At 41.7% G+C, this 21,836-nt stretch overlaps 1 protein-coding gene across 16 annotated transcripts in view; it reads left to right on the forward strand.

Moving 5' to 3' along the window:
- mark2b (MAP/microtubule affinity-regulating kinase 2b) overlaps positions 1 to 19,565 on the forward strand; it is a 45,233-nt gene extending 25,668 nt beyond the window's left edge. For 4 of the 16 annotated variants that reach the window (XM_034106179.2, XM_034106181.2, XM_034106180.2 and 1 more), the window contains exons 11-21: positions 50 to 162; positions 856 to 930; positions 1,287 to 1,344; positions 2,168 to 2,319; positions 4,041 to 4,135; positions 7,325 to 7,465; positions 11,299 to 11,565; positions 12,641 to 12,739; positions 16,251 to 16,286; positions 16,889 to 16,995; positions 17,711 to 19,565. In XM_034106179.2, the coding sequence (XP_033962070.1) occupies positions 50 to 162; positions 856 to 930; positions 1,287 to 1,344; positions 2,168 to 2,319; positions 4,041 to 4,135; positions 7,325 to 7,465; positions 11,299 to 11,565; positions 12,641 to 12,739; positions 16,251 to 16,286; positions 16,889 to 16,995; positions 17,711 to 18,060 (1,493 nt within the window). In that variant the 3' untranslated portion in view covers positions 18,061 to 19,565. Of the gene's footprint in view, positions 1 to 49; positions 163 to 855; positions 931 to 1,286; positions 1,345 to 2,167; positions 2,320 to 4,040; positions 4,136 to 7,324; positions 7,466 to 11,298; positions 11,566 to 12,640; positions 12,740 to 13,519; positions 13,547 to 16,247; positions 16,287 to 16,888; positions 16,996 to 17,710 lie in introns of all 16 variants that reach the window. The other 12 variants (XM_034106184.2, XM_034106187.2, XM_034106185.2 and 9 more) reach the window with 8 other exon arrangements.
- The last annotated feature ends 2,271 nt before the right edge of the window (positions 19,566 to 21,836 follow it).

Here is a 21,836-nt window from a genome sequence, read left to right on the forward strand (position 1 = left end):
ACCTACAGAGTTCCACCGTTCTAATTTTCAACACGTTTTGTGCATGCAGACATCATGCTGACGATGGGATTTTCTGCGGAAGAGATTCAAGACTCGCTGGTGAACCAGAAGTACAATGATGTGATGGCCGCATACTTGCTACTGGACTTTAGGAACAATGAGGTACGCTCTGCCTTAATCAAACCTACACACCTTTATTTAACACGCTGTAATTGGTTTGTCAGATCTGTCGAAGCTGCAGTTATCCTACTGGTTTTGTGAGCTGTTATTATTATTATTATTATTATTATTAATACTCTAATCATCATCTATTCACTGATATATTATTCAAAAATATTAAATTCCAAACAGAATATCTCACTGGAAGAAAATCTTAAATGTCAAAAAAGTATTAATATTTTTGAGTGAGGTTTGTAAATAAAAAAACTAAGAAACAAGTTGCACTCAATCTGCTCCCCTACCTCTGCGCATGTGAATCAACGTCTGCACTGCAGGTACCTCCACATTTTCTCAATTCTAATGAACTTCAGCATGTTGTCTGTTAAAAATATCTATTTTAGTTTTTACATTTTTGTTTATGATGTTTTAACCTTGCTCTGGGAAGCACTTTGTGCAGCCTTTAGGATATGGAGCTTTTTGTGTGAGAGATTTTCAGTATTTTCACAAGACGTTGATAGATCACCTTTGACTCTTAGAAACTGAAATGTCTCACTCTTTTTCTGGCATATAATAGACAAAAACGGATGAATCGAAACTATAAAGGTGATATATAAATAAAGTTGAGTTGTTGAACCCACCTAACAGTCTCTATGATACACATCATTTTAAACCTGTTTGTTTCTCTTTGTCCCGCAGCTGGAAGAAAGTGGCATCAAACCCCGGCCAGGAAGTGATGTAAGCAACATTAATGCCCCCTCCCCGCCTCACAAGGTACAATGAGAACACATAACGTCTCCTGCTTACACATACTGAGGTCTCCTGACTCCAGCAGATGACGAGTGCAATCACTTGACCTCTTCATTTTCTGACAAATATACTTTGGGAATTTAATCTCAAACAGCTCTCATTAAGAGTTTACATCTGTTACCTACATACAGGTACGTGTGAAGCAGTGCCTTCCCCTTCTTTTATTTGAAAGTGTTGTGGGTTTCACATGTGAATGGCTTTATAGACACATAACAGCAACAGCAGCAGCTGTGTATGCAGCTTCTACTCACGTCCCAGTGAGTTCAACTCTTAAATAAACAATATCAAACTGACCTGTATGTCCATCTTGCCCCTCTAAGGTACAGCGCAGTGTGTCGTCCAACCAGAAGCCTCAAAACCGCAGAACCAACGACCAGGGTGAGACGGGTGTGTGTCGGAGAGGAGGGGGGATGTAAGAGAGGGTTAGGAGATGGGGTATCGTATTGAAATTCAGAGATAAAACAGTCAGTTCCTTTAACATGTTTAAATGGAATCTTATGGTATGAATGATGCTGTATGCTGCTAATTATCTCCAGTCCTGTATCGTTAAATAGAAGATGTAATGCTTCTAAAGGTAGCGATAAGGTAAAACGTTTCAAAATAGTTTTTAAAATAAGCAATACATTGTGTTTTGAAGACTCATGTTGTAAAAGATGGGAGAAAGTTTGATTTAATTGAAAAATGTAGAGTTTAATAAGAATTTAGAGGTGACAGGTTACAATGTATTAACTATCATAAGCACAATAACAGTGTTGGAGTTTTGGACAGTGAAAATAAAAACCTTAGGTATCAGGCTTCCTCCAACATATTGCTCATTAAAAATGGTATAATAAAAGAGAAAATCACACAAGTAACCGCAAAAAGATATAGATATAAATATTTATCATAAGAGGTAAAACAGGAAAAGGGCAAAAATGAGGACATGGGCTTGATATATGTTGGAGTAAAGGTTAAAGTAAGAGAGATGGGCTGGATGTGCAGTAGAATTATGAGGTAGAGGGAAGATAGGATTGATTTAACAATGGAGCCACAGGAGCCGATTGAAAAGAAGGTCCGACTGATTTCTATTGGAGCTGAAAGAAGACAGGAAGTCATAAATGAGCTGCAGAGCCGAAAGTGGTTGAGATGGGAATAAAGGTCTCTGATTAGAGCACATCCAGTGATGGCCTTTCTCATGCCCTCCCTCTCTTTCATTTTCAAGGCTCTTCCTACTCTAAGAGGGGGGGTCAAACAGACAACCGGACTGCAGGAGAGGATGCTGGGAGGAAAGGTTCATCAGGCAGCTCCACCACCAAGGTGCCGGCCAGCCCTCTGGTCCCCACTGACCGCAAGAAGAGTGCCACGCCCTCCACCGTGAGACCCAACACACACACTGCTTACTTCACATTCACAACACACAAACATTCAAATGTACAGACGTTCAGATTCTCAACAAAAAGACATACTGTAATTGTAGCAATTTTAATGAAAGAGAAAACGAAAGCTACTTTTGATTCGTAAAGTAAGAGTTGCTCCTTAATGAAAGTAAAACTTCAGCTACATATTATCTTAGGTCCAAAGATCAAATCCAATGCTAGATACTAGTTAAACTATCTTGAATAAACGGCTATATAATGTAAACAACCTTTAAGTGTGCGTCACGTCAATCTGATCTGTTATTTCAGTCATCTTTAATGAGACATTGTTCTTGTCTCATAACCACCAGTTATGTGATGCCAATTCCTAGTTTTACACACCCACAATACTTTGTTATTTTCTTGGTGTTAAAGAGAAACTGTGGACCTTTTTCCCAGCACACACTATGACGTGTCGTAGTAAGGGAGGCACAGGTGTTACAGGCACAAGTGTTCCAGTCAGCCATGATGACAGTGTGACCGGCATCTACGGTACCAAGGACCCTGAAACTGATGCAGCCTGTGCTTTTCCTAGTGTGACATGTCAAAATTTCTTTTGTGAAATTGCCTTTTAGATTTTCCGGGTATCAACCAACTCAACAACAGAACACTGACTAACCCTGTTTGTCAGAGACCTTTCTTTAATGAATAAAACAATGATGACAATTGACAAAAAAGATTAGACTAAATTCTAGTTTAAAAAAAAAATACAAAAAACGTAATCATAATCTTTCTTTATAATGTGCTGAAACAAGCAAGGACATTTAACACGGGACTAAGAAATAGATTATGAAATCAACACTTGTAGGAACCTCTATAACTTCCTCTCCAGTTCTGGCCAGCAGAGTAATTTAAAAACAGATGACACTTTCAATACGACACCTTCAAACAAATGTTAGAGAATAAACTCTACTAAAAGTTTGATATGAATATTGAGGGTATTTAGTGACTCTCCACTGAAGGGCTTTTATAGATTGTTTGTAGAATGCAGTAATGAAATGTGACGTCCCTACTCACCGTGGTTCACCTGCGATGCTGTCAGTTGCCTGATAAGACCTGTTCTTAATATCTGTGTCGCCCTCCTGTTAATTTAAGGAGGGACCACTTTATGATTTTTATTAGCGTGTTGACTTCCTTGACATTGTGCAATTCCATGTATAGCTCCACCTCACCTCAACCCGAGAAGATGGTGTCGTGTAGTGGAAAAACCCCGTGAGGGAGAGAGGGTTCTCTAAATGACGATCCATAAATAAGAACAGCAACGATTAAAAGATTCTAATTTTTTAATATATATTTGACCTGTATATAGGACCATAAAAGGAACGAACTGTTAGCTATCCAAAACATTATGAATGCAATCAAATATAATATATTGGATTATACTTCACGCCTTTTCTGTGAATAATAAGTTGCCCAATTAGATTTAGAATTTGTATGATTGTGCAGTACCATGACAAGCTGCAGGAAATTTTATTTGCTACATGAAATACTCTTAAGGCCCTATTGTCATGTAATTAATTTCACTAATCCGTGCCAATCGCGAAGCTTGCGGGATGCTTTTTCCTGCGATAATATATCACTTTTTATCATCCGACTTAAATCACTTATCTTTCAATGTCTTGATCCTAAACATTTCTATATTTCTAACATTGCTGTTCTTTTCCTCCTCTCTCCCTTCAGAATAGCATCCTGTCCACCGGTACCGGTCGTAGTCGGAACTCTCCTCTGACTGAGAGATCCACGCTGGGCCAGGGCATCCAGAACGGCAAGGACAGGTACCCACACACACACAAAGACACATGCACACACGAGGTAAAAAGAGACGCAGCACTGGTGTCTCACACACTCTATTTCAAGGAGTCTCGGTGTTAGTGAGGATGCACTGCACTTACACATAAACACACACACACTCTGGTTTGTGAATGAAGCCGGCCCGCAGCTGTCTTGGTGTCTGAGCTCCAGACCTTGGCCGGTCTCTCTCCAATGCTCTGCCAGCTGGCTCAGGGAGGCCCTCAGCTCTCTCCCCCCCGGGGTGGGGTGAGCCCTCCTGGAAGAGGAACTCTGGCTCCCTTGGGGATTTAGGCCAACCCTTCAGTAGATTACAGATTACCCCTGGTGGTGGAGTGCCATTCAGAGCACAGGCAGGGTTCGATGGACACACACCCACTCGGTAAACACACCCGCAGGTTGACATATGCTAACACACAGACCTCTTTTGACATTGAAGTCTAATCCTTCTCCTTTTAACAAAATGTGCTGTTCCAATGAACTTCCCCCAGTTTAATCAAATCAAAGTTTTTGCCCAAAGTCCAATCAGGGAAAGAAGGTTTCAGTAGGTATGAACCTCAACAAATGACAATAATCTTAAAGTAATAAAGAGTCAAAAGCAAGCTTCCTTTCAGCCATTGGGTTTAGCCATAAATCAAGCCCCGCCCTCCTTCTTGTGTAATATTTCCTCCCTTTCCCCCCCGCTCATTTCATGCTTCCAGATCTCCTTTTTTTTTACCACTTCAAACAATTCCAAAATAAAAATACAACATTTCGGAGTTGCTCGATTGTGGGTTAATCTTTATTTTATTATAAAAAAACGCTTTTTTGCGGTACTTTGAGTAGACCCGGGATCGTACCGTGCCGAATACGCGTCCACACATACCACCATCACTCATGCTTAACCAGCCATATGCTCTGTGTGCTTTCTCATGAACATTAAACATTAAGCCAAACCATAATCCCTACTGTGATGCAGTGTTCATTGCCATTACTGCTTATTGCCTGTTCATGATTCTCAAATGAGCTCTTTGTCCCTGGAATAGTGCCTAACCTATAACATCATTTAAAATGTTTTATTGAATCCTGATAAATGTGTTTTTTATTCCTAGTCTAAGCACTATGCAGTGATGATGAGGTCATTTGAGACAGCATTTTCTAGTTGTTTTTTAGCACTGTGAGTCTAATAGCTGTGTTAGACTCTGCTAACTTAGTTGTTGTCATCTGCTTTGATTTTAAAGTAACATAATTTGATCATCATTAATGCTTTGAAGTTTGGGCTTTTAAACATGTTACACCCCCCAACCCTCCCAATTCTCTCTTTCTAATTGTCTTCGTTTGGTGTTCTTTCGTCTGAGCTCTGTCACATTTTCTCGGCGCCTCTTACTTTTCCTTTGTGTCCAGCTTCATATTTTCCTCCTTGTTTTTATATAAATCTTTCTTATTCTCCCCTCTCTCTCTGAGGAGATTAGGCAGACCTGTGATGGAATATTAACTCTTAGTGGCATTATATGGTCCCTGTACTGCCTCCTAATAGGCTTACATATACACAGAAATATCTACACAAACTCATTAACACACACAGGCTTAAATATACATGTCACCCATGCTCAATCGCTTGCCACACGCTGGGCTATCAGTGAATGCCGTTATTTTTCCATCACTAGCCGCACTAATCTCCGTCGGAAAGAAAGTGTGCGTTTGTCTCGGTGTTTATTTTCTGTGTAATTAGCAGCTGTTGGTTGACCTCTATAAAAGTGTCTCTCTCGTTGCTCATTACTATGCACTCTCTTAGTCTCTATCGTGTGTGTGTGTGTGTGTGTGTGTGTGTGTGTGTGTGTGTGTGTGTGTGTGTGTGTGTAGTGTGTGTGTGTGTGTGTGTGTGTGTGTGTGTGTGTGTGTGTGTGTGTGTGTGTGTGTGTGTGTGTGTGTGTGTGTGTGTGTGTGTGTGTGGTGTGTGTGTGTGTGTGTGTGTGTGTGTGTGTGTGTGGTGTGTGTGTGTGTGTGTGTGTGTGGTGTGTGTGTGTGTGTGTGTGTGTGCTGTGTGTGTGTGTGTGTGGTCAGAGCTGTCTGTTATGTGTGGAGCTTTGTAGCTAATTACGAGAAAGTTCAGGAAACAGCCAGTGCTGTTTTTGCTGAGTGATAATTCTTAAACAGCACAATGAGAGGAGCTTTATTTTACTCGTCTCATACAGAAAGTCAGAAGCCTAACCTCAAAGGGAGCACCAGAAATGTTGGTTTTAATATAGATTTTAAATATTTATCTCAGCAATGTAGCAAACTTGATTGAATTTTTTCCTATTAATGATTCTTTAATCATAAGTCAATTTTCCCGATTCATTTATTTAACATTCGGTCTGTAAAATATGTAGAAATGTATACTTTGCTGAGCCCAAAGTGACATCCACAAACTGCCTTTTTTGTCCAACCATCACTAAATGTATTCACATCATAATAAACTCCCAAAACAAGCAAATATTCCCAGTGAGGAAAAATACAAAGACTTAACTTATCAAAATTGGATGTTTGCATATAACAAAACAAATATTTGTATGGCACAGTTCTTTACAAAAAATGTATACTGCAGATATCTTCAAATAAGCTCTCTGTACCTTAAGATAGATAAACAAAGATGTTTACACGCTGAAAGGGATCTGTTGGACAAATGTAGTTAATCCTGCGTAGCAATGCTTTGCACATTTCTGTAATATTTGTAACCTGACTTTGTCCGCATTATTTGTCTTGAGTGATTGTGTTGTGTGCTTGTCTTCTGTGTGCTGCCTTTTTGTTCCGGGTAGACTTCACATGAAAACAGAAGAGGAACAGTCAGCCTTTGATGGGGCCCTCTGATTGGTTTTTATGTGAAAACACCATGAAGCAATGTTAACAACAAAAAAAGACCAACTTTTCTTCTTTGTTCCAGTCCTTTCCGCTGTGTGCTTTCTGTCTCTTTTTGTCTCTACTTCCTGTGTTCTCTCCCCCCCCTCCCCCTTACTGTGTTTGATAAGTGCTGCTTCTAACCATGCTCCACCTCACCTCCCCGCCCATCCACACACAAACCCCGCCCATTGTGTTTGTGTGAATGTGTGTATGCTTGTTTGTCACCTTTTTGGTGTGTTTGTCCCGTGTCACGTTCTGTCGGTCGTTGTGTGTGTGTTGGGCGGGGTATTCCTCCAATCCCTCCCCCCTCCTCTCAGCCTAAACACTCCGGGCTCCCGCGCCTCCACTGCCTCGGCTGCTGCCGTCCTCTCCTCCTCCTCCTCGCGTCCCCGTCATCAAAAGTCCCTCTCCTCTTCCAATCATCCATGCCCCTCTGACCTCCACGCACCACGGCCCAGGCAAGTCTCTCTCTCTCTCTCTAACTCACTCACTCACACACACACACACACACACACACACACACACACACACTCAAACACACACTCTCCCTGCCTCAGCCCCTTCCAGCTCATTAACTCGGCACAGATCATCAGCCTTCCCGCAAGAACTGGATGTACTAAAAGGAAAGGGGAGAGAAGAAGAAGGGATCAAATGTGGGCTCTGAAACCTTCCATCACTGCTGCATTAAAACAACTCTTTGATGACGTCATAGTGCTTTTAAGACATAGAAAAAGCCTTTCACAAAGCAGGGAAATGTATCAAAGAGTAGGTGTTTTACCTAAAACAAAGAGCCCCACTTGCCAACAGACACCTCACATTCACATGCATCTCATTTATTCTCAAATGTTTTATAGCTTTTTGTTTTGGAATGGTCTTTTTATCAACCTGAACCTGCCTCCTGCATCACTGGGTGTTGATATCACGAAAAGAGATCAAGCCTTTCCAAAAGGGTAAATTGGTGATCGAAAATGATGAGTCACTTGAGTGCAGTTTTGGAAAAGTATGCAATTCAATCTGGCAAACTTCCTATCTATAATTGTAGTGTAGCAGCAAATAGACGGCGTTAAATACTTAACATGAAACCGTTGTGGAGTTGCTGGTGATATCAAGGGTTGTTCTGAGTTTCCACATTTATATATGTACCACTACAGCATCACCATAGTGAGACGTCCAGCTCCCGTAGACTTAACAGTTACTTAGCAACAGCCAGTACAAGCTAAACTCCGCAACACTGGCCAATCAGCCACACGCATACTTCACACCACCCATAACCGAGCAGTCAGCCTGAGAACTAGATGAGCAGGTTTTTCACTGCAGCGACCTCTGACAGGCGGGAGACGTTTTTGTTTTGTTATTTTATAAGGTTTCCTGCCTTAAGATAAAAACATACCTATTCAGAGAAAAGACATGTATGAAGCAGGAATCAGGATTCCACACACAGCTGGTGAACTGTGTGCAGGCCAGCCCCTTATGTAACATTGGTTATATGCTGGCTTAATAGAGAAATGTGCTGTCCATCTGGAAACTTAGTCTAAGAAACCAAATATGTAAAGACAGTTGAATGAGATAACATTTCCTAGAAAGCTTATGTTGACATTACAGAAGTAAAGTGTGGAAAAGTCCAAAGTATAACCTCAACCTACCCCTGATTAATTGACTCTGTTGTTGTAAGAAAAACATTATTCAGCATCTAAAACGAAGTGGACATTTGCAGGAACATTTCTAAGCTGTTCAGACCTTTACAGCTGACCTGCTAACCGGTGATCTTGCCCACAGAAGTGCATTAGTGAGAGTCTGTCAATTGTTTGGATGCTGAACAACAATCTCCTAGGCAAATAAGAGTTCAGAATGTATGTGGACCAGAGAAAGTCTAATGGTGGTCTGATGAAGAGTGAAGGTGTGTATCTGTGCAGTCAAATATTAATATTTTTGAGATTTTAATGGACAATATATTCCTAATATCTGGTAAACGCAGTTTCATAGAGTGCTTCTCTGAGCCTCACTTCTCTGCATTCTGATCCCAATGGATGGCCTGCCAGCTAAAAGAAACTAAAGTGTTCTGTGGTCAACAAAAAATACAGATCTAATAATTGTGACGATGCATGTTTTTTTCTGAAATGGTATCTGACTTACTGTTGCATGTATAAATGTATAATATGATGTAATATGCATAATATACATCTGGTTTTCTGACATGTTGTGTTTGTGGACAGAAGGATTTTCCCAGGGTGTACAAATCAAGCTCAATCCTGTGTAAAGAAGTAATAGTAGCAATACATTTCCCCACAGCCTCTGTTGTTCTCATTCACACTCAATCTGCTTTGTAAACCCCCCTTTTAGTTTTGAAGTTGCCTGGGAAAACCCGTCTTCATTAATGTAACGTGGCGTGTGTCTCGTTGAATGAATGAAGCAGTAATCACCTGGCTGTCTGGTTGATCATCTGTGTGTGTCGGCCGTCTTTATACTTGTCTTTTGGTGTGTTGTTTAAGTTGCCTGCTTGATAGTGTCTGTTTCAAAGGCTGCTTTGATACAGATATATTTTATACCACTTTTTCTGACCCTTGAGTCACTTTAAACCGTGGACATTATACATAACATTTTAATGGACTTTGAAAATGTTCCTTAGCTACTTTAAAGTGGAAATAAGATTGAACTTTGAGTTAATTTGGCCACTTTTTTTACTGGTTACAGCATCAGTTTAATACACGTCCCTGCAAACTAGGAGTAGCAAAACAATCCTTTACTTAAATATTATAACAAGTGGTATATTAGTTCAGAATCAGGGAACCCAACCTTTCTTGAGACGGTTGTATTGTGGAAACCCACCACAAATGTCAGACTGGCTGTTTGTGCTTTTTGTCTGCTCCATGTTGACGTCTTGTTCTGTTGCATGCGTCGATCAGCAGTGAGCTTGGGATGTTCAGAACCTGGTTGGGAACGCTGGAGAGAAGGTACCACTCCAAAACATAGACTGTACCCTCAGTGAGGGTTAGGACCCTTTTCTCAGAACATAGTCTGTGACCTGATGTCCCACCCACTCCTCTTTTATCCAGCTATCCCCAATTACCCTTCTAAAAAACACCACTCATGAATTAACATCATTTTTAACAACCTGTTTTACTGCAAGAGTACTCATGATGTACTGTAATGTGGCAGCAAGGCTGTACAAAGGCAGTGCTTCGTTTGTATAATAAGGTGCTCTGGACTATATGCAAATGAAGTATGCTTACTAGCATGAACATCATCCTGATGACACACACCTTCTGCTGATAATTACAGGATGACACTACTCTTCTCCTAAAGTGACAATGCAGTGCTTTTATATTTAAAACAAAATGGTAAAGCTTTTTTTCTCCTTGCATTCAACAGCCATCTTCATAATAATATGTGAAACTGATCTCCACTAACCTCTTGATCCAGCCTTTTCATCCTATCCATAGAGGACCTGTGTGTCCGCGCACAACTTTAACATATCCACATCAAATTGAAGGACTTGTTGAAGCTGTTCATTACAGTGTTGGTGTGTAAACTGGCCTCTTTCCTTTTCTCTGTAGCGTTGTCGAGGTCTGCATGGGACTGCTGTAATTCGTTTCTCATTGGAGTAACCTTGTCCTGCAAATGAAACGCGTGCTATGTGTTATGGTAGTCCCATTGCAGCCCTCGAATGCAGACGGTCCACTCATTTTAACTTCTACTTCATTCCACTCTGTCACTGTTTTTAGCGTGGGTGCTTTTTTGCAATTTCTGTCTGTTGTGTTTGCCATCTGCTGCAGGTGTACAGCTGGAAGATGCTCACACACAAGTCCACCAAGCAAATGCAAGCTTTAAGCTCAAGTGTATGTGTTGTTTATTTTCCTGTGTGAGTGAGAGAGAGAGAGCGCTTGGAGTTTGATGCATTGCCCACGGTCAAAGCAAAGAGGATTAAACTGTGTCTCTGTGACCTAAACGTGGCCCTAAATATTGACTTGGCTGACTTAAGGGATTAAATGAAACATCATGGCGAGCAGACGTTGATACTTGTATGACCTTACACTCGGGTAAGTAGCACTCCAGACGGAACGAGATGTTTATCTAACTGTTTGTTCATCTTCACTCCCATCCCCTCTCCATCTACTTCCTCCCACACCACCTTGCTTTCTTCTTCTTCATTTGCACCTCCTCTCCTCTGCTGCTTCTCTCATCACACCTTCCAAACTCTTCTCCTCTCCAATCTTTTCTCGCCTCGTCTTCTCCACCACTCTCTTTCTCTACCCCCCTTCCCCACCTCTGTCTTCCCACTCTTCCTCTACAGTGCCACGACTCAGCGGCCTCCCGGTGCCTCCCCCTCTGCCCACAACATCAGCAGCGCTGCCGTGTCGGACCGTGCCAACTTCTCCCGAGGGGTGGGCATCCGCAGCACATTCCACGCAGGACAGCAGCGGGGGGCCCGGGACCAGCAGGGCTCCGCCTACCCCGGGGGCCCGGCGTCCCCGTCACTGTCACATGGCAACAGCCAGGCCCGGAGGACACACGGAGCCACGGGGATCTTCAGCAAGTTCACATCCAAGTTCGTACGCAGGTGAGCGGCGGAAAAGAGAGGGAGGAGCATGGGGAAATATAAAGTGGGGAAATTATACTTTATACTCGGAGAAAGGAAAACTGGGGGAACTATGTGGCAAAAGAACATTTGTATATTATCATGCAGTACTTTTACAGATTGAAGCTTTCTCTGAGCAGTGAGGTTTCAGCTTTAAAGGAGAAAATTACTAGGTTTACGTTACAAGTCATTTCATGTGCTCGTTTCCTCCACCGTACAACTATATCATCACTGGAGCATTTCTTTAGGGGCTGGTCTCTCCCCTATCACTAAACTTGTGCTGATCTGTAGCTCTGCTGAGAGTAGAAAGGGAGAGGAAGGGAACAGCTGTGGCTCCTCTATAATTTTGTCTGCAGCGGCGGTGACTGAGGAGTAATTTTGGTTTCGGTTCCACGTCTGGCCCAGTTTTCCTCTCAGGCCTCCACTGCAAGGTTGCAGCCCTAAAACTGCTCTCGTGGGTATCTCGTTGTAATCAGAGCTAAACTAGTTTTATGTAGATGTTTTTGAATTTCTCTCTGGCTTTGTCCCTTTGATCTGACTCTGCTGTGTAAATACAGAGAGGTGAAGACGGCATTGTGGTGACAAAAGTGGAAGGGAAGGAAAAACCCAACAAGTATCTACTAACTCTTTGACTGAAATGGCTTGAGACAACTGGCCTGATGTTTCTCCTTGTCTGTACATTGGATTCTACTAGTTTCTATAGGAAAAAAAGGTCGTCTAAATCCTTATAGAGCATGATGAAGTCTGTACACCAGTCAGAATGAGAGGAAAGTAGTGCACAGGAGACCATGAGCTGGCATATTATTATCAGAGAAGGAATTGAACATGTGGAGGAGAGGAAGTGACGGCAAGTCAGGGTTTAAAGGTGGAAATGTGTGTGAGGAAGGGAGGAAGAGTGTACGCAATGAGCTTAAAAATAACAGAGTGTGTGTGTGTGTGTGTGTGTGTGTGTGTGTGTGTGTGTGTGTGTGTGTGTGTGTGTGTGTGTGTGTGTGTGTGTGTGTGTGTGTGTGTGTGTGTGTGTGTGTGTGTGTGTGTGTGTGTGTGTGTGTGACAGGCACTCTCTAGGCCTCCCACTCAGAGATACTGTAGCTCCGTGGCGACAGTATCCATGGTTACACCGGAGATATCACTTTTCCCTCAACTATAAATACCGGTAGTGGGGACACCTTGACACCCACACACACACACACGCAACTTGGCATGCTGGTAGGAAGTCGAAGTGGTGGAGACAGAGAGATTGTGTTGCATTTGTGCAGTTTGACCACACACACACACACATAACACTAAAGCTATGTGTTTGATTAACACATCGTATAACCTCATCACTGCACTTTCTGCTTGGATCGTTAGTCCTTCACACAAACGTGTGTGTGTGTGTGTGTGTGTGTGTGTGTGTGTGTGTGTGTGTGTGATTAAGTTTCTCAATGTGTGTTCAAGATTAAGTTGTTGCTTAACTTGTGCTTTTTCATTTGAAATGTGTCTGTGTGTTTAGGAGGTGGATTTCTCTCCCCTCCTCTCTGTGGTTACCATGTGTTAACTCTTCACCTCACACAAACACTTTCTTTTCAGGAAGACTCTAAATGTGGAGGAGTGCTTCATTTTCATTTTGGGATGAGGGAGGGGGGGTGACTGTTCAAACTGGGTCTTAATGGAATGTTCCCACAGAGCTCATTAAATCCTTCTTAGGTGTTTTTGTGTGCGATTAATAATGTCTGTTCACACCACACGTCCCATATTTACGGATTGAAAGTCGACGTCATGGACAATCATTTTTGTTTTTATTTTCCGTTATTTAATGTTGCTTGTTGCTTCAACCCCAAATGACTGTTGGTCAGTTTGCTACTCAAAAGGGCAGCTTGTCTCTCTAATTCTAAACGTTTTTATATATACGTTTGTTTCTCTTTCTTTCTTTATCCCTCTTTTGTTTTTGTAGAAATCTCTCGTTCAGGTTTCCAAGAAGGTAGGCAACACCCCCAACGTTAAATATAACCCCTTGATATATACCCGTATACTCTCTTCTTCATATATATTTTACATATATATATATATTTCCTCCCCTTTTGGTGTTTCGTGCAGCTTTTTGTTGAAATCTTCCTTTTTTGCCTTGAGCTTTTATCTTTTCTCCTTCTTATTTTTTCTGTGGTTGGCCCCCTTTTTTTTTTTTTTTTTTTGAGCCTTCTGGTTTTGTGTGTTTTGGCCCATTTTTTTGATGTATTCTTTTTTTTTTGACTAACTTCCCTTCACTCAGCCATACTTAACTCACTCACTCCATCACGCGGCACAATAACACCTCACCCCTCTTCCTCTTCGTCCCTCCCATCCACCTCCTCATCCTCATACCCCTCTTTTCCCATGTATTTACTAGATAGTGTGTGAGCTTGTTTCCCCCTATAGCGTCCCGGATTTAGGTCAAGTCTTAATGGTGTAATAGATCACACTACTCCCTTTTTTATTCTCTATTTCTTAGCGTCAGATGCAGGTAACAGTGTCCTAATTTGAGCTTAATGGAGATCTTTGTTTCCAAATCCTAAAAGTAATGATGTAATATCCTAAATATTATGTGGCGTTTTGTCATCTTAGTCTTGTGTCTTCCTAGGATTGTTGCTAACCATCATCAAAGCTAACGCCACATACCAAACTACCACCCATCTCACCTCTGCTTTCATCAGTTGGTCACTAGACTTTCCATTAAAAGCTACTTTTTAGTCATTGGTGTACGTTTGTGAGGATCCCACAGGGGAGGACATATGTGATAAGATATATAATGGCTGAGGTAGAGAGGAGGAGAGGACCCGGGAGGGACGAGGTCGCAGTGTTTCTCAGGCTGCACTCTTTTCTGGAGGCTGCACACTTCCTTTTCTCTTCCATGGCTCTGTTCTCACTCTGGCACTGGCTCTCTAGCAGCAGCAGCAGAACTGGATGGCTTTAACCTACTCTGGCTGGACCCTTTCATGCTGTCAACTCACACAGATGACACATGATGCACACACAGACATAAACACACATTTTGCCTCAATGCTCATATAGATGCTTGCACTAAAACATGACGCATTGATATATGTACATACTGAACACATTTCACAACCACATTTGTCTCACTTGCTTTTGAGTGCTTTTTACCAGCAGGTTGGTCAATGTTCCTCTAATATGGACCATTGCTCCACCTGGTGGTTAGAAGTTGTACTATGTTATTATTATCAGAGTAGTGATACGCTATCAGCCTTCCCCTGTGAGCTGTTTTGCATCCCATCATATCTAGCGAAATCATACAGAGCATGCAAAATGGCACAAATGACCTACTTTTACATTATTCACCAATTATATTATTTAAGAAAAACCCTTGTGTAACATTTCTCCACTCCTCCCACTTGTGATTTCCCATGTTTAATATGATTTAACCATGTTTCTGTTGCAGCGGGTATTTTACATGTTTTATTTTAATGGGGCAAAAGAGGAATGATGTCTTTTCCCACTCCAGAATGAATTTAAGACCAAAAACGGTTGAATTTGTCATGTTCGTGTCACTTTCCTCCCATTGTCTGCACGTGTTTAGCTGTCTTCCGTCTTTCGTTGTTGTCTGCTTTTCTCTGTTGTGTTTGTCTCATGTGTTTTCAGTCTGATGGTATGAGAGAGACCTTGTGCGTGTGTGTTACATATGTGTTATAATATAGGATTTTTAAACAGCCTATGTGTAGGTCAAATGTTACTAATACAGGTTTTAATGCAGTGCTGGGATCAACAATGCTCCTAACCTCCTTTAGTTCTAACGACTCGCCCTCACCGTGCCGACTGTTCTGTTCCAAACCATTCCATTCCGTTCCACATCGCTCCATGTTACATTGTAATACCCACATTTCATTTTGTTCCAAATTTCTCCATAACATTGTGTTACCAACATTCCATTCTGCTGGTTCCATTCCGTGTCAAATTGTTCCATGTTAGATTGTTTTACCAACATTCAATTTTTTGGAACTGTTCCATTCCGTACCAAATGGCTCCATGTTACATTGTCACCAAACATTGTATTCTGTTGGAACCCATTCCATTCCCTGTCTTTCCACTCTGATCCAACATGCAGAAACGTTGACATTTTTTCAAACTTTTCATTCAGTTGAATTTCTATTCACACCATTCTATTCCGTCACCCACCTGGTTGCACCAGCTTCTTCTCATTTCCTTGCCCACATTTCCCCAAACAATTGGCAGTTATATTTAGACTCAGACAACTTTTGTTCATTAGATTTGCAAATGGCATATAGGACAAAACACACGCTACAATACACAACAATAATGCAACTCAAAATGAATATAAGTCCATCAACATTACAACACTGCATGATACACAGCAGTATTTACACTTTTTAAATGTTTAATAACTTGGGACAGACTTAACACATAAACGTTTGATGGCTGGTGCAACCCAGCCCATGACACCCTCCTCCTCTTGAGGGCAGAGTGGACTGGCACTGGGATCTGCGTGCCGTGCAGTTGAATTAAATCTGAACAGTTGGAGTGGAAACTAGATATTTTGGTGCTCGATGTGTTTGAGTTGGAACGTTCAGTCTGGCATGGCGAGCAGCGACTGACTGACTATCTGTGTAAGAGTCCAGATGTTGCCCTTAGCCCTGAAAAAGACTAAACTTTTGTTAATTTTTCTCGAGGAGTCCGTATGAGGGAGAGGGTCGGGATGAGGGGAGCAGGTGAGAAACAGAGCAGCCCGAAAACCCCCTACAAACCCCCCAGACTCTACCAAACCCGCCTGCCAATCAGTAGACTGGAGCCTATCAGTAGATGATCTCTGAGCTTGTTGTGAATGGGGGGGGGTTGCAAACTGGGATTAAATTGGTTGGTGGTGGTGATAATGGCTTGACCAATCAGGGGGCGGGAGATTAGCGGTGAATGGTAGCATCCCTGAGAGTGTGTGCTGGTGTGGACCTGCATGTGTGTGTGCGGGGAAATCACATTTAAAGGACCCACATGTGTGTTTGTGTGCGAGCAGATTTAAATTTCAGGTGTTAATCCATATTTCTAGAGATGACGCACACACACAAACACACACAGGGGAACTCAAAGACATGTTGTTTTTGTTTTCATTTCCGCAACCTCATCATCTCCCTCTTCCTCTCAATCATTTCTCCCTCCTCCTCCTCCCCACCTATTTTTGTCTCTACTTTTTAAATATTTCTCTCGATTCTCACTTTTTTTTTCTCTTTGCTCCTTTCTTCCTGACCCTCCCTTCTCTTCTTCTCCTCTGGTCTTCCTCCACCTCTCTTCTTCTTCCTCTCTCCCACCCCTCACCCAGGTCTATGCTGAGCAGCACAGTGGACAAGTCGGAGAAGACGTCCGGCGGGGTCCTCTCCTCTTCCAACAACGATGAGAACAACTCCTCCCCAGGGTCTGGTAACACCGGTAGGTTTGCTTTAGGAACTCTGCTCTAATGATGGCAATAGTAGAACCAACACAGTGGTATTTTGGTAGCATTCTTTCAATGATTATGTCCAAAAGTTTTCCAATTATAACACCTTAAAAGGACCTTTTATCACATTGCTTCGTTGGGCTGAATTAATGTGGTTTACTGCAGCATTTAAACCCAAGGTAAACAGATTTTGCAAAGTGTATAAATATTATGCCGAAATAACTCCATTATAATGCAGATGTGTTGAAAGTCTACATTAATGCTTAGTCAGGTCAGTCCGCAAGAGAACAAGCATGACACTTTTAAAATGCTTGTTTTCTGAATGGAGTTCTGTTCAATCAGTGCTATGCTAACATTTTAGCATTGCACTTGTTTTTTTTTCACGTCCTCTTAGTTCTTTTTCCTCTTTTCACTTTGCCTCTTTTACCCATTATTTGTATCATCCCTTCTTTCTTGTCATGCAACCATCTCTCATCATCTAAATCTTTATTTATTATTACTTAATGAGAACAAGCAGGAAACACAAACAAAGACACAGCAACAAGAAGATGACATTCCCATTTCATAAAAAAGTGAAATACAATAATAAAATGTAATGATACTAATTTGAAAAGAACAAAACTGAAAATAAAGAAAAACATAATCTGTAGTTTTTGCCTCTTGTCTGATTATTACTCTTACCTCATCTCCCCTCTCCTGCCCCCTCAGGTGGGACCGGCACCCCCCCGGCCATCGGCCTCCAGAAGGAGTCGGTGAAACCTCGCTCGCTGCGCTTCACCTGGTCCATGAAGACCACGTCGTCCATGGAGCCGGCGGAGATGATGCGCGAGATCCGCAAGGTGCTGGACTCCAACAGCTGCGAGTACGAGCTGCGCGAGCGCTACATGCTGCTGTGCGTGTCGGGAAACCCCGCGCGAGACGACTTCGTCCAATGGGAGATGGAGGTGTGCAAGCTGCCGCGGCTCTCCCTCAACGGCGTGCGCTTCAAACGCATCTCCGGCACCTCCATCGCCTTCAAGAACATTGCCTCAAAGATTGCCAACGAGCTCAAACTGTGAGTGTGGAGGAGAGAGGTTCAGAGGTGGGAGGGTGAAGGGGGGAGGTAGGGAGGAGGATGCTGTAAGTGGAGGTCAGGAGGTAAGCTACAGGGTGGGATCACTTTAAAAAGAAAGCCGATTGTTATGTGGACAAAGGTCTGAAGTAGGGCTATCGGTTCCTCTGAGACTAGAAAAGCGTTGTTTTCTAGAAGTTCACGAGGCCATTAGAAACTCTGAGTCCGTGTCCTCTGAGTCGTGAAGTACTTATAGACCGAGGGTCTTCTCTCCCCCGCTGGGCTTTTCTTTCGTCACGTTCTACTTAGACGTTCCACTCTTCTGCATGTCCGCTCTGCTCTCTGTTTATTTAGTCGTCTCACTTTGATCACTTTGACCACTCCTGTCACTTCTTCCTGCTATTTATTCAGTTAGTTCTGCACGGTTCTGCTGCCAGCTCTTTGTGTAGGAAAGACAACCGGGTAAAAATCGGAGGGGGGGGTTAAGATGGAGGACAAAGTGAGTGGAGGAATTGCTGATAAAAAAAAGCCAACGTTCTCTTTGAATCTCTAACAAGTGAGGATTGATGGAAAGTGTGGAGACTTATTTTGCTGATTCTCCTCCGACTCTGAATGGACTCCAACTGAGCCGGGACTTTGGTTGCTGAAACCCCCCCCCCTCTCACACATGCACACAAACACGCACACACAAATGGACTTTGGATGGAAAGACTATGCTGTTGTTGGTTAAAGGACCCTCTTCACCCTCCTGTTTAAAAATGAACTTTAAAAATCCAACTGAACCATCCTCCTCACACACGCACACACACACACACACACACACACACACACACTCTTCAACCCTCTAATTTCAAACTCGGCACAAACACATCCATGTTTTCGCCTCTTCACTCCCTTTGTCTTCCTCACTCATTAATTTCTCTCATCGATTGTTCTTCAAGTCTTTCTTTAGTTTGTTTTGTTAATTTCTTCTTCTTTTATGGCTTTTAAAAAAGAGTTGTGCACTGGAAAAGAGGGGCATCCGGGTGAACGAGGGAGGGGCGGAGAGTTCGTGGACGGGGTTGTTGATTTTACGTTGCCTTTCTTTGTAGAATTGAAATGTAAGGGTTTGTTCTTGTTGTCAGCACATACATGCTCGAATGATTTATTTGTATTTTTTTTTTTTTTTTTAATTGTTCGTATCACTTCGGTTGGCATCATGCCTTCATATCCAGAATGTCAACCCTGAACTGACGCATTTCTACCCCCCCACATCCGCTTTCTGCTACTCCCAAACACACACCTTTTGGAGTATGTAACAAACAGTGTGTGTGTGTGTGTGTGTGTGTGTGTGTGTGTGTGTGTGTGTGTGTGTGTGTGTGTGTGTATTATAAAAGATCACTGGAAGACAAAAAAAAGAAAAAAGAATCGACAACGACGAATGGTGAATTATTTTCTTCTTCTACTTTTGATTTGATAATATATTTTTGTGTCGTTGGAAATTTCGGGGGGGGGTTTGTACAGATTTGGATTTCTCGGGTGGGGGGGGGGGGGTGTGTGAAGGGTCGCGTCGGATCATATCATTGCTGCCTTTTTTTCTGTGTAATGCACCTTTAACACACAGCTCATAGTTTATCGGATTAAACACAACCCCCCCTCAAGTGCAGATGGATGTATTTAAAGATGGCGGTGGTGACGACTACTGCTCGGCCTTTTTTTTTTTTCGTTCATCTGTTCATTTTTAAGGCCTTATGGAAGCAGAGAGACTTGTTCGCCAAACGTTCTCGTATCACAGCACACGTTCAAACCAGATGACGTCACTTCCTTTCTCCCAAGAAGAGGGGATAGAGAAGGGGGGGGCGAGGGGGACAATGCCTGGTCTCGTCTCCTGGTAACTTTATTTCTTTCTTTCTCACAATGACACACTGTCGTTTTATTATTTTAGTTTTCAGTTTTTAATACGTCAGATTTTTTTTTCTTTCACAGTTGATCATTGTATTAAGGTGCTGGGTATTGGATTCTAATTATTATTCTGGCTGTTGCTGTTATATTATCTCTTTCAGGGTTGATTTTATTTTACATTATTTCGTTTTACATTGCTGTAATTGACATTGATTTTAAATGTGTTTTGAGCAAACTGTAACTGTAGTGGTGGGTTTGGGGTTGGGAGGGGTGATCAACTCCTGAAAAATGTATTATTTTGTTTTTTTTTGTTGTGCAAAGACAAAATGATGAAAAATTACAATGATAGTAATAAAAACAATGATATAATGATAGTCTGCCTCTGGAATCCATTATGCCGAAAGCAAGACACATTTGTTTCAGACAAAAAAACCTCTTCTTTCAGTCATGTCAGATTATGTTTCGCTACATAATGATTGGTAACATTTTAATTGTTCTGAGCACATGACTAAAGGTGTCCTAAAGTTTCCCCATTTGAGCAAAAGAGTCCGAACAAATCAAGGTTTTTTTTCACAGGCTCATGATATGAATATATATTCCGTTTAGTTTAAAATGTAAACTCCCTTTTTGAGGTAATTCAGCTCTAACCCGACAAAACCAATATGAAAAACCTGGAATTGCTGTTTAAAAGAATACTTCACCAACAAAATGACCATATGTGCAACAAAACAAACTGGTGAGTCATTCATGTAAAAAGGGCCATTTTGGGGATGAAATATTCCATTAATAGTCTTTGCTGCTTATTATTTGTTACTGTTTGGTGGGTAGCATTTAAGACAGTATTTGATATCAGGAGCCCGTTTAATAAATGAATTGTATTTAAGTTTCATCTTGATAAACAAGAGGAATATGTTCTGCTAGTTTAGATCCTGTTTGTATCTGTGAGATGCGCCACATCAGTGTGTGTGTGAACTGGGTCACTTTCAGCTGTGCAGGAGGTGTTCCTCAGCTTCAGAGAAACATTGCACCAGTTATATTTATACACGTAAGTATATATTTATTTTTTCAAACTTGTAATGTTACGTTACAGTTGGCAGTTCCTGTGTGAAATTACATAATCAATATATCTTTATTTGTTGTTGTATTTAACTAGATGAGGTGTGAGGAATTAAACATACCGCTACTGTTGCATTGGCACTGGGTCAAATGTAACTAAGTACATTTAAAGTTACTTCCATTCTATTTTATGCCCCCTTCCACCTGTTTTCCTCGAGGTGAATATTGTACTTACTGCACCACATTAATGACTTATATGGATACTTTACAGATGATTATTTAAAACCCTGAGTATGCTATCACAGTAAGTTATATCACCCAACAGTATATCAAATGAAATGAGATCTATCGAGTCCTGATGCTATATTAAAAGGCATCCTGCATGGAGTATCAATATTGAAGGCTGCTCCTTTTAGTCCACTAATTGGTAATTGTAGTCGTAAGGCAATTTTTTATGATTAATTCTTTTTTTTTTAAAACAAAGATTTAAAGTGGTGCTTATTAATTATTCCTCGTTAAGAAACTTAGTTTTACTCGCAATAAGACATAATCAGATCGTCCACCAAGAATATGTGAGCCTCTGCCTTCATGTTAGTTTACATCATGTCTTTCTACACCGCCATCACTAACATTTTATTTGTGAATTAGACGAAGTTCCTAAATGATGGCCAAACACTTGTTTTGATGGGTCATAGTAACCTTTGACCGCCAAATTGTAAACAGTTCATCGTTGAGACCGGGGCCGTTTCTCAATCTCGAGGATTCTGGCTTCCAAGCCAATATTTCAAGGATGCTACGTCATCGAGTGCCGCCGAAGGACTGTTCCAATCTCCAGCATACTTGGAA

The sequence above is a fragment of the Pseudochaenichthys georgianus genome, chromosome 18, assembly GCF_902827115.2.
Source record: "Pseudochaenichthys georgianus chromosome 18, fPseGeo1.2, whole genome shotgun sequence".
In the NCBI taxonomy this organism is placed as follows: domain Eukaryota; kingdom Metazoa; phylum Chordata; class Actinopteri; order Perciformes; family Channichthyidae; genus Pseudochaenichthys; species Pseudochaenichthys georgianus.